Raw genomic sequence first — 12,920 nt, 5'->3', positions numbered from 1 at the left:
AACCATTCTGGGACTGCTCAGAGTAGATCACACTAACACAGGACCCTGGGGCGTGCAGGGATTCTCTGATGAAGGAAGCTGGTACCAAACACTGAGGCTGCCTTTTTCTAGTCTGGTCGCCTGAGTGAAATAAGCTACTGTCATGCAAGGTCCAAGACACAATGGGAAGAAGAAATTCTTTAAAAAGCTGTACTGGATGGAGATTGACAGTGTCTTTAAAGTCAGTGGTAAACAATGAGGGTTTTGTGAGGGCACTGACTCTGCCACTGAAAAGTATTTCTAAGGAGCTTTGTCCTTCCCTCTGGCATGCTTCTGAATTTATACTCACTTTTCCTCCTGTTGTTCTCTGACCCAATAAAGAGAAAATCTCAAAGGAGCAAGAAGCCTGAGTTCATTCTCTCAGGGCTCCAGTGGGACTATCTCGCCTCAGATGACTTGTTCTTCGCATGAAATTAACTTTTCAAGTTTGCACTTAAATCCGATTACTGCTTCCTTGGTCCTAGCAGGTTTCCGTCCTAAGGTACTATAAAACGCATCGTATGTGTTCACATTAGATTTCTTTTTCCCTGATAGTTTCATTCTAAAGCAGGAATGGAAAGGAAGGGTGTTATGTGGGCATCTGAATTCTTGCCCATCGTGGTGAGTCTCATCTTCATTTACAAAAAATCAAAATTATCGGGATAATTGAGGGCAAAGCCAGATGGGACCCCAATCTGGTACTGTGCCCATCCTTTAGCAATTCAGAATTCAGTGAAAAATGCCTAAAGGAGCCCTTTTGGACCGATTGGGATTATAGGAACATAAACCACTGTAATGAAATGGTGGTATTTAGATTTGGGAATTCGTTCCAGGATGGGACTGAAGCAGATAAGGGTTCTCAATAAGAAGGACCCGTCAGCTGGAGCCTCCTGGAACCCACAGGATGAGAGTAGGGTTGCCAGATAAAATACAGGACTCTCACTTAAATTTTAATTTCAGATAAATAACATTTTTTAGTATAAATATGTTCCAAGTATTGCAGGGACATATACTAAAAATATTCATTGTCTATCTGAAATTCACATTTAACAAGGCATCCTGTATTTTTATTTGCTAAATCTGGCAACCCTCGGTGGAAACTCGATGGGAGAGTAAGGGGTAGTGGGAAATGAAGCATTTGCATAGCCCAGCAGCCTTACAGGAGGCAGGAGGAGAACAAGGACAAGAAAAGGAACAAAAGGCACCTGGGAGGGAGAAGAAAGGAGAGAAGACCAGCTTTTCCCTGCCTTGTCCCAGCCAATGACCAGCAGTCTGCTTGAGTCTATAGTATATAAATGAAGGGAGTTCCATTAAGAGATAGAGGTCTACTTAGAGGAAACTGTAGAAAACAGTGGGATGAAAGAAAATACAAGACAGGAACACCAAAGAGTAAATCGTGAGACATTAACCTCTTTTATATGTTTTATGGTGTTTCAAGATTCCCTGAAGCCCTCTCTCCCCAAGTTTGTTCTTTGTTGACAATATTTTACCTGAGGAGTGTTTCCAGAGACTCAACACACACAACTCGTTTTCAACTGGGAATTGAAGTAAACAGGAAGACAATTATCTAGTCTCTGGTGGCAGCTGAAAATACTTTTGCTACCCCAGTTCTCTCAGAAGTACACTGTTACCAAATACATTAAATTATTAAGATAACCATGATAATTTGTTGTAAATAGCAGTGTCATATGAAGGTTTTTTGGTAGCTTCTGACAAGAATTTGATATAGAGCATTCATTTCAACCACATTAAAATGACCACCCAGTCATCTCGTTGGTGTTAGTTAAAATCCAGCCCAAGAAGAAAATACTTGAGAAGTCACTGGTGAGGGCTTTAATTTCTAATATGGGAGAGAGAGAGCCATAAAGAGACCAGGTGGAATTGCCCTGTCACTCTCAGCAGGACTAGAACATTACTAGGTGTCAAGTGTAGATCACCCCTACATATTTCAAGTCCGTTATTAACCGAGGTTTCTCGTGCTTTCTATGACTGCATCAGAACAGAGAATGTCAGTTTCTTGCTAGGTACCAATGGAATCCCCTGACAATTCTGCTGTTCATTTGGCTCTGGGGCAGTGTGGTATCCTGGCCTAGGAGAACAGAAAGGGGTCTCCACGTCCATGAAACAGGTTCCTTTAGAAGTGGTTATAGCAGGTCTTCCGAAAGGTAAGTTCCTTGGTCACACTTGTTGCTCAAAATACACTGTATTACCAATTCTTTTAAAATGAATCATTCTGCTATTCCTCTTTTCAATGACTTTGTCCTAGAATCCAAAGCTGCATTTTTTCATCTTCTCCAAAGCTGAACAGTCGATTGCCATTAAATTTCTATGCATTTGTATGCCTGTTATAGTGTGTGTGTGTGTGTGTGTGTGTGTGTGTGTGTGTGTGTGTGTAATTTTAACGGATTATCTCTGAACTCTTTTGACAGAAAATGAAAAATTGCCCTTGTTCTTCTAGTTCTACTATTTCTTCCTCGTGTACTCTAATCATAATAATGTAAATTCATAAAGAGGGACAGCTAGGTTAAGCTAGGGCATTGCTGTATACCGTAAAATATTATTCGCATAGCTGTATACTCGCAAACTGCTCCTCAAGGCTTCTTTGTGTTCCAGAAAGCTGTCACTCCGATAAACAGCTATTGGCTCAAATAAAGGAGTATGTCCTTTAATGCTTAGTTCTTTTCTGGCAGGAGTAGTCAAATCCTTGAAGAAATGGGTTTTTTCCAAGTTAGATCCTCTGAGTTGGAGAATTAAAGAAATAAACTCTGGTCAGACCAAGTTTTTGTAGAGAACATCTCAGAATTGTCACTTTACACAGATAAAGAGCTTTTCATTTTTTTAAAAGCAAATCACATGGCTCTTCTTGTTTGTTGACATACCAAGGGAAGTTTATGTGAGGAAATCAGTACTGAACAGTCTGTGCTTTCTAAACGTCAATAGATTTTTTTTTCCCTTCCACTCCCATTGCCGTTATCCCCAGAGATTTGAACACCATCCATATTCTGGTTTCATTGTTTCTTAACCTCTGAAACTGATGATTTTCAGGCCCCTGTGAGATGGCCAACCTGACCTTTTGAGTTACTTAAAAGTGCTCCAATTTCTGGATTTCAAGCTTTCAATTTCTTCATTTTGATCACAATCCCCTTACCTGCAGCATTCCTTCATGCCAACCACCAGTTCTTGGCCTGTCCCCAGGCCTGTCCCTTCCTCACTTAGAGGCCTCTACTGTCCACCCCATGTGGCTTCACGTGCCTTCTCTCCCACCCCACCCCTCTCTTAATGCATTCATCTCAGGGATGGCTTCAATATCACTGCAAGGTCTTTCATTTATTTTACCTGCTGTGGTGTCCATCTTAGCAATTCTAAACCTAATTTTGGGTAGCTCCAGACCATTCCATTTCCTCCACTCCTGTACACCATATTCCCAGAAAAGTCATGAAATTATACTGCTGGAACTTCACTCCCATTTGAAGTCCCCTTTTTGTCATCTTTCATTGAATCCCCAGTAATGTCCTGAGGGAATTTTCCCAATCTTTGCAATTGTAACTTGAAAAGTAGCTCTCTGAAGCCTCCATTTCCTTTTCTGTTAAGTAGGGATGCAGTACTCTCAGACTATAATGGACCGAGAATCACCTGGGGTCGTGTTTAAAAGGCTGGTTCTGACTCAGGTCTGCTGTGCCTGTTGATTCCAATGCTGCAGACCATATATATATTGAGTCCTATTTTGAGTCGCCTCAAGCAAGCTCCAAAATTATTTAAAAATAATAGTACAACAGTCATGGTTCTAAGTCCTGAGTCATAAGCCCGTCATTCTCACTCTCAGCAGTTGACTTAACCAGCAACTAAAAGCCATCTGATAGGAGCCTCTTTGGCAAATTCTGCCCTTTCAAATAACTTTCCTACCCTGACCCTTTTCTAGATTACTTTTCTACTGGATGACTGGAGACCTTGCTCTCTCTCTTTCCACTGTTTTTTTTTCTCCATCGAACTACAAATACCTTTAGGCATCTAGTCTGATGAAATCATGCTTCCCTAGGGGTAGTGTAATAGCCAAACTTCTCAAAGAAAGGAGCCATCTCTAGCTCTGATTTCTTTCCAGTTCCACATTTGCGGCTGAGCATTTCCACCGGGGTAACCTGTGGATCCTCAAACTCAATCACTTTGACAACCCATCTTCACCCCAACAAAACGACCTCCTGCCTTATTTTATTTTTCCTGCTCCTTCTCCACTTGTATATCCAATCATGTTGATTTTACCTTGAAAATGTCTATTGCAGCCTAGTTATTCAACTCTCGACTACTTTTGCAAAGGAAATAATCCTTTTTTTAAAAGCTCTGTATGTACATGAAGATACTCATAATAGTGTTATTGATAATAATAAAATTGGAAATAACTATATTTCAAAACGAGGAGGAATATAATTTTAAATGTTAAAGTGATTAAAATGATACTTTGTATGTTGGCATGGATTAAAAGCATTTACAAAATGGTATGTCTAATATGATCCCATTTTTTAAGTGGGAGGGAAGAAAGAAAGGAAAAAAGGAGATACTTGTTATTTCTGAAAGAAATAACATTTTGTTGACTCTAACATACTAATAGGTATTTTGGGGTGTTGGAATTGTAGATGAGTTTTACTTTCTTTTCATCTTCTGCACAGTCTGAAATTGTTACAGTATGTGTAATAGAATGTTAGAATAGGACTCTTCCTGCCTCAGTTTCTGTTGGGACAGAGCCCCAGAAAGCAGTTTCCAGGCTCTCGGCCTCACATACAAAGGTGCTCACTCAGGTAGTAAATGGCCATCAACTGTGATTGGATGGCCATCCGCTGTGGCTAGTTGGCTGTCAGCTGTAACCAGTGAGCCAGTGGCCACTAATATAACTGCCGTGGCTACGCTAGCAGAAAATGGGGGCTAGCAAGAAGATGGTGGCTGAGCTGGCAAGCACGGAATGTGGCAGAGTATGGATTGCGGATCGTGTGGCTCCTGCTTCCTGTGTCTCCAACCCAGCCACCAGTGAGACCATAGTGGTATGACTCCCCTACCTATGGCTCTGTGGGTGTTCCTTTTTGGCCTCACCATATCCTGCGTTCTTATGTGGGGAGCAGGAGCAGAGACCCCGCCTGTCACCCTGCATGACAAATGGCGCAGCGAGCAGGGTCTCCCGCATGACAGTTTCCACTGAAGCAAAAATACAGTGGATACCAAGATTCCCAGGTGAGTGTGAGGCAGACACCACATATGCAGAATTAACCAAAATAAAGGAGACTCTGCCTCCCAACTCCTGGCCTCTCAGCCAGGCCAATGATAAAAGAGTCGGAGGAAGGAAAAAGATAAAGATGTTTCTTTGGAGAGAGTCATTGCCAGCCTCTTGGTTCCTTGGGTGCCCTGTGACCCCAGGACCCTGGGAAAGATGCCTCAGTAGGAGGACGTGGGGCTCCTCCTTCAGCGTGGGGAACCCAGACAGGTGCCTGAGAAAGCCCAAGCCTCCGGGGCCTGACTCTGCCTTCAAAGGGCTAATAGGCGCTGGAAAGAGCCAGAGATGGCTGCTGCCTTGGGATTGTCCTGGACTGCAGGTTTCCTGAGGGCCAGATGGGGTCAGACGGGTGAGGAAAAAGCTGCCTTAGAGTTGTCTTGGGCTGGAGGGGGACTTTTGGATGCCCACGGAAGTTGAGGAAAAAGCTGCACTGGCCGCCTACATGTAAAGATAGAGAACCACTGAAGAACCTAGAAAAATAGGAAGCATCCGCTTTAATCATCTGCCAGGCTCACCAGAGACACCAGCTTTATACATCTGCCGGGCCTAGAAAGCATGAAGCCACCCCCTTACCCAGCCTCCCCATCCCAGCCCTTCACTGCCCATCCTCCACCTTGACTGGGGTCAGGGCATGAGCTAGGAGTGATGAGGGTGGAAAAGCCAATCATGCCCCCACCCCTTTTCCACTAGAGGCTTTAGTCTGAAACCAGCCTTAAGCTGGCAGAGTAGACATGATGCAATGCTGTTTGGAATTTTTATTGTTACAGAAAGGAATATTCTAATTTATGAATGAGACTGCATGTGTTACTTAAAGTGACCAAAGCACTGTGTGTTATCTAGGAGGAACAGAGAAGTAATGGGACCTGCCAGAGTTTTCATCTAGAGCCAGGAAAGATTAAAGGAAGAATGGGAAAACAAAAACCAAATTGTAGTTTTATCACAATCTCATCATACGGTTATGAGAACACAGATGCTTCCATCATTTCTTGTCCCCACAAAGGTAACCCCTAACAGTATAGATTCATTTTGCCTGTTTCTGTACTTTATATAAATGGAATCATTCAGGATATGCTCTTTTGTGGCTGGCTTCTTTCATTCAATATTATGTGAGGTTCATCTGTCTTGTTACATGTAATTACATTTCATTCATTTTCATTATTATAAAATGTTCTATAGTGTGAATATACCACAGTCTATCTGTTCTACTGTTGATGGGCCTTTGGATAGCTTCCAGGTTTTGCCTATTACAAAGACTGCTTCTATGAATAGTGTATTACTTTTAATAATGGAGGGAGAGCTATTTAAAAATCTCTTGCAGGTATTCATTTCTTTCCGTTCCCATTTCTGCCCCAGTTCGGGCCTTCAAAAACTTACACTTGGACTATTAGCAGTAGCCTCCGGATTGGTATTTCTAGCTACAGTTCATCATAAATACTGCCACCAGGTTTATCGTCCCAGAGCTTAATTCTAATCATGCTGCTTCCTTTACTCAAAAACATTAAATGTCTCCCCACTGCCTTCCAACCACAGCATAAGTGCCTTAGCGTGCCATTCAAGGCCTCCTTCCTGCATTTGTACCCTAATCCGGAACATTTTTGTGTCCCAGGCAAAACAGGCCATTGCCATGCCGTAAACACAGGCTCTTTTTTCCTTCCTCTGCTGCTTTGTTCATGCCACTCCCCCTCCATGTTGCACTGTGATGCCCCCATCCACACTGCTCCCAACAACTAACTCCTGGCAGAGTCTTTGTCCTCCCAAGCTGAGCCCCGACAGACTTCTTCCAGCAGGTGGCTTGCATCCCTTATGGCCCGTGGTCATTACCCATCTGCAGTGTTGTGTTGGACTCTGCCTGATGTCCTGTGAGCTGCCTCACGTTAACTAACGTTGCTTTCCTTCATGTCTCATCTTCCCCACCGAACTCTGGTGGGGACCCCATCTGCTTCCTCTGTATGTCTCCCAGAGCAGCCAGCCCAGCTTCTTGCCTATAGAAGGGGCTCCATAAATGTTTGTTCAAGTGCTTTGGAGAAGTTGTTTGAAAATGTCTTCCTGATTTTCACCCGATTTCCACTTCTCCTTTGAGTGAATTCCCCTCTTGCTCCTTGGTATTTTGTGTACACTGGGTAGCTCAGGAACATAGTTTTTGGTGTCTGATGTTTTGGCTGAGCCTCAAGAAATAATGAAAATTTCTCAATGCCACCTTTTATAATCATAGCATTTAACCCCACCCCCATGTTTTAAATATGTATTTACTTATTGGGTATCTACTCTATACATGTTGCTGCGATGACTGCAGTAATCCAGAGTTTTAAATCTTGGAAATGTTTTAGATCTGTTGTCTGTGGTTGATTTTTGAAGCTCACCTTTGTTTCACCACTGTGGATGAAATGCACTCTGGGTTAAGTTAGGGGACCTCAGCTGACGTCCGTCAAGTCCTTTCACAGCAAGTAGAAAATAAGACTGGAGTACTCTCTCATTTTCCCATCTATGAGTGGGTTCCCAACAACTGTTCCTAAATTAGTGACTGAAAATATTGGTAATAATGACCAGAAACCTCATTCATTTACTCTTTCTCGTTATCCTAAGAGAATGTGGCTTATTCTGAGCATCAGAGATGACTTAATTTTGTGGTAAGAAAATAGGAATTAGAGGAAGCTAATTAGGAAACCTCAAGGAAGAGGAAGTGTCTCTAAGCTGAAGGGAAGGCTGTTGGGTCTTATTTCCTCTCTGTTCTTGACTCACTTTCTTCGTGCCTGGCCAGCCTCTGCACCTCTCTTTCCTCACCCGATCAAGGGGCTGGAGTGGGGGTGGGAGTAAGGATGGGGGTGGTGAGCAGAGTGAATAAAGTTCAATAACATTCTTAAAGATGTCAAGATGCAGGGACACACCATAGGGGTGAAAGTCTTCTCAGTGAACCGTTTGATCTTCCATCCCCCCATCCACAGTCACGAGTGGGTGAGGCTGCATGTGTGTGGGACGGGGTAAGAACTGGCTGCTTTCCAAGTTAAGAAAACAGACTGAGTTTCACTTCTGAACAACAGCCGAGTACTGTGCAGGTCTGTGCAGTACTTGGTTTCTAAAGCAAAACAGCCAACAATCCAGGCCTTATTCACCAGGGCCCCCTCCTTTCCCGGAGAGAAGCTGAGTTCAAGTTTACTAGTAGGTGGCTTATTTTCCCTGTAGTGGCTAATATTTTTTTCCCCTCTATGCCTTGAAGGTGGGTACAGCATGCTCACCTTTGAGAGAAAAAACCGAGGCTGTGGTCACGAGGTAGTCTGTGACAAGGCTCAGGTTCAAATCCAGTGCTGCTGACGCTCAGAGCTGAGCCTGACCATGGTTCAGATTCAGGACCCTCCCCTCCCCATCTTATTTTCAGTGGGACATTTGCTGTTCTCTCAAGCTATAAAGGGCTTCCTGTGCTATCATGCCTAAGGGGAAGTTATATGTTAAAAACCACCAACGGTTAAGCCCAAGCCAGCTGGGGTCTTCCATTACTTCTTCCAGTATTCTGGGGCGACCCATGAGGATTCTCAGTGTTTCTCAAAGTCTATAGCTTCCAGAAACAAGATCAGTCAAGCATTTAAGAGGGAGTTTTTATTGAAGAGGGAGTTGGGAAAATAAGAGAAACATCAAAAGTTGTAAGAGAGTAATACTGAGTTGTTATAGCTAAAACTCAAGGGTAAACTGAAAGCTGAAGTTTCTGGCTCTATAGAGGGGTTCCTGGGTAATTTTAGTTAAATCTCCTTTGGGTTGAGCTGATCCAAGTTTATTGCCTTTCATTTCAAAGGACAGCATCATTATTACTGGGGATGACTGATATAATCCAGGTACAGAATTATATTGACTGGTATGGAAGGCATGGAGAAAAAGGGAAATGACAGCTGTGTGACTACTATGTTGATTGAGACCACGTTGTCCCCACCGTTGGTACTGGAGGAGGAGAGAACCGTACTAGAGGTTATGGACAAGGAGGATGGAGAGTGTTGCTTTATTGGACTCAGGTAAGGGGTTTGCAGGGCTTTTGAGTAAAAGCATAACCAACTACCTCATGTACGTCACACGAGCATACCCCACCACACATTTGGTGCCCCATTTGTCCCTTTCCTTTGCCTATAAATTACAGAACTGGAGTATAGAGAAATCATCCTTTTTTCCTTCCTGGAGACTCAGCCAGAATAACAATTCCTAGGCAGTCAACCATAGCTACTGGGGTACAGGAAAAACTACAGGACTGAGATTGGTATAAGGAAGATACACATAGAGAAAGATACAAATAGAGCCAGGTTCCTGCCCTCAGTCCCCTGAGGAAGCACCCAATTGATGAAAGTCTGGCGAGGAGGGCTCTACCTCCCTCCTACTGTTCACCCAGAGCTGCCACATCCCTAGCTCTGTCCTGGCCAGAGTTGACATCTGGAGCCCCTTAACATCGGGGAATCCTAACTCACCTACGATACTCTAACACCAGTGCTTATCTCCAACTCACAGGACACTGTGTTTTGGCACCTGCTAATGTTACATGGAAACACAGATAAGCTTCATTTTTATATTCCCTGGCTCACTGAAACTGCCAGCAGGGCATCTTAAGCTAAGGGTTAAATTTTTATCTTGCCTTTAAACACTATGTGATTCAGCATGTCTGCAGTCACTGGGAATCTACGCTGCCACTCTTTACCTTTGCCTTATGGGTAACCCCTACCTTCCACCTACCTCCACCCCCAGGGGAGAATGTAGGCTTTGCCAAACGGAGGCCCCCAGGAGATTTTCCAAGATTCACGAGATGTCAAAGTCATCTCTGAAATTTTTCAAAAAACCAGAAAGTCATTTCAAAAAGTCTTAACTTGGTGGCCCCACAGAGAGGAAGATCAAATTTTCCACACAGACACAGCAAGTCTGCCCCCCTAGGCTTGTGTTAAAGCTGCAGGAGTATTCGTACCCAGAGACTTTGGTGAAAGCTCCCCAGTGCAAGGGGAAGTCCACCTGGGTGAGTAGTTTAGCTGCTGTTTGGCGCCCAGTGGCACATATTCAAGAAGTCTGCTTCTAGGGGATTTCCCTCAGCAATGGAGTCAGCCAGGGGTTTGTCTTTCCGAAAGATTTCCCAGAGGAATTCATTTGCCTAGGTGGAAAAATCTCACATTCTAATAGAAAATCTCTGACCTTTATTTTTGAAATCTGGATTTCTCGTTTATTCACAAATATCTTCAAAAAGAAAAAACCATAACAGAAAACGCAAATAGTAAGGATGCATATTCAATGGCGTGATCTGAGTACTTACTTCAATGGTAGGCACTGTCTGGTATTGAGGATACACTGGAGAGCAAAACAGACATGTTAGAATTAGAGGGCAGTGACCACATCTAATTCTAGCTTTCAGTTTGTTTGAAATGAGGTCAATTCCTTCCAGGAAGTATCCTTAAAGAATATTAAAGTGTATATAGCATCCAATATCCTATGCATCTTGCAGGGCCTGGCTTAAATGCAACCTCAAGAAGGAATCAGGTTTCATTAACATTTGAAATAATTCTCACGACCTGCAATGTGTGTGATTTAAAATATCCCAAAACTTCATGGCAGTGAATACCCAGAGGTGCTTTACAGCAGCCATGTCTTCATGAGAAGGAACGGATTGCAATTATGAAAACATTTCTCAGTTGTTCCCTTCCTTTCTATAGTTTTCAGTTCAACTTAATAGTCATTTATTGAACTTTTATTAGCCAAACTCCATGACAAGGATGATAGAGGATACAGAGATGAAAAGTACCCAGCATCTGCCCTGCCAGTCTTTGGTAGAGCCCAGGCACACAACTTTTTAAGTTAAACCATATAATTACCAGTATTTGACTGTTTTGACCTCCAAAACTGGCTGTTTCATTTGGTTCAGGTTAATAAAAGATTCAAATTATCAGCACTGGGCATTTAGGAGAAGAGAGACCAATTGGAGGATATGAGCTGCTCAGAAGAGGCGCTCAGGAGGCACAGGTGTAGAAGGGAATGGAGTGAGTCATCAGGCCGTGCTGCTCAGAGCAGTGCTGTGCAGGGAGCCTGCGAGTAAACACAGGAGGATGAAGTGGAAGAGAAGGCTCAAACGATAGGACAGGTCAAGTTGTAGAAAACTGAACACTAAGTTAAAGACAGTTTTATTCAGTAGCCCAAAGAAATCTACACAGAAGCAATCCAATGAGATCTTGCTCAAGAAAAATTATTTCAAGAATGTGGATCAATAAGAAGAGATCTTACTGTGCCAGACCAGGCAATCTATTATTATAAAAGGGTTTAAATTTAAATAGTGGCAATGGGAATGAAAACGAAATAGTCATTCTGTAGGAATAATCAACAGGATTTGGTAACGGACCAAACAGGAAGGCAACAGTAACAGATACTATTTAAAGAGTATTTATTATGTGCTACTCTCTTTCCATGAAAATAGACCTAGCCGGATAATCAGCTCTAATGCGTCTTTTGGAGCAAAAATTAATATAAAACCCAGTATTATATTACATATTATATTATATTAAGACCCAGTCTTATAGTATAGTAAAATAAGACCAGGTCTTACATTAATTTTTGCTCCAAAAGATGCATTAGAGCTGATTGTCCGGCTAGGTCTTATTTTCGGGGAAACACGGGAGGTACTTCACTTGTCTTCTCTCATTTAATCCTCACAGCAGCTCCCATAAAGTGGATCTTATCCAAATTTAATAGGTAACGGAATCCAGATTTAGGGAGGTTGTATAAGGTCACATATCTAGTAACTGTCTCAAATGGGATTTAAATTCAGGTTTAAATAGAAAAAGGATGCACTTCTAACCCCTGTGCTATAAGGGATCCATTCATTCAACTAACATTTATTGAGCACTTAATATCTGCTAGGTATTTTTCAAGTTGCCTGAGCTATACTACTGAACAAAACAAAGATTCTTGCCCTCATAGAGCTTAGATTGGGGCAGGGGGACAATAAACAGTGAACAAAATGATCAATTATGTAACAGAAAAAAAACGAGAGCAGAGTAAGAAGGATCAGGATTATATGGGGACTGAATAGGAAGTTTGGGGGAATTGAATACTGCTGTAAAGGCTTTGGCTCCAAGAACTTGGAAAGTGTGGTATGAGGGGCAGGAACTGGCTTGGGAGGAAAGAGATGAGATAAGAAGCTCTGTTTTAAACAAGTTGGGTTTTGAAGTACCATGTGTCTCAATGTGAAAAATATCCCATAGGCAATTAGAGAAGACTCAGCACCTGAAAGGGTCCAGCTAGAGACCTAGGTTTGGGAGACATCAGCATAGAGAGGGCCTTTGAGGCTGTGGAACTAAATGAGTTCACCCTCCCAGCAGCAGCCTTATAGGAAATTCTTTATCTATGACTATTAATGCACATTGTAGGAATTAGAGTACACAAAGCTCAGAGTCTGAGAAAAAAAAAAGTATTCAAAAGATCAGGAGGAGTAGGTGCTGAGTGAGGGACCTGAACCAGAGCAAGGGACAACTTTTATCAGTACACTTAGGCCTTAGCCAGAGCTGGAAAGTACCCTGTGTGCCAGAGATGCTGTTTGCAGTAGTATTTCTCAATCATGTTTCAGTTTTGAAATTTTTTTTTCAGGTTAATAGAAGTTTGTCTTAAAAACACTCTCTTAAGAAACCGGAGCTTTCTTAAG

General features: G+C 42.6%; 1 protein-coding gene across 1 annotated transcript in view; it reads left to right on the top strand.

The window, feature by feature from the left end:
* The window catches only part of PRORP (protein only RNase P catalytic subunit), a 118,302-nt gene extending 115,984 nt beyond the window's left edge, over positions 1 to 2,318 (top strand). The window contains exon 9 of the mRNA XM_088796875.1: positions 2,095 to 2,318. Within this exon, the coding sequence (XP_088653001.1) occupies positions 2,095 to 2,187 (93 nt within the window). The 3' untranslated portion in view covers positions 2,188 to 2,318. The remainder of the gene's footprint in view (positions 1 to 2,094) is intronic.
* Positions 2,319 to 12,920: the final 10,602 nt, after the last annotated feature.

Source organism: Rhinolophus sinicus, chromosome 3, assembly GCF_057876585.1.
Source record: "Rhinolophus sinicus isolate RSI-liver-muscle chromosome 3, RSI-T2T, whole genome shotgun sequence".
NCBI classification, from domain to species: domain Eukaryota; kingdom Metazoa; phylum Chordata; class Mammalia; order Chiroptera; family Rhinolophidae; genus Rhinolophus; species Rhinolophus sinicus.
The sequence above is the reverse complement of the archived record's forward strand: the minus strand, read 5'-3'. Positions and strand labels throughout refer to the sequence as shown.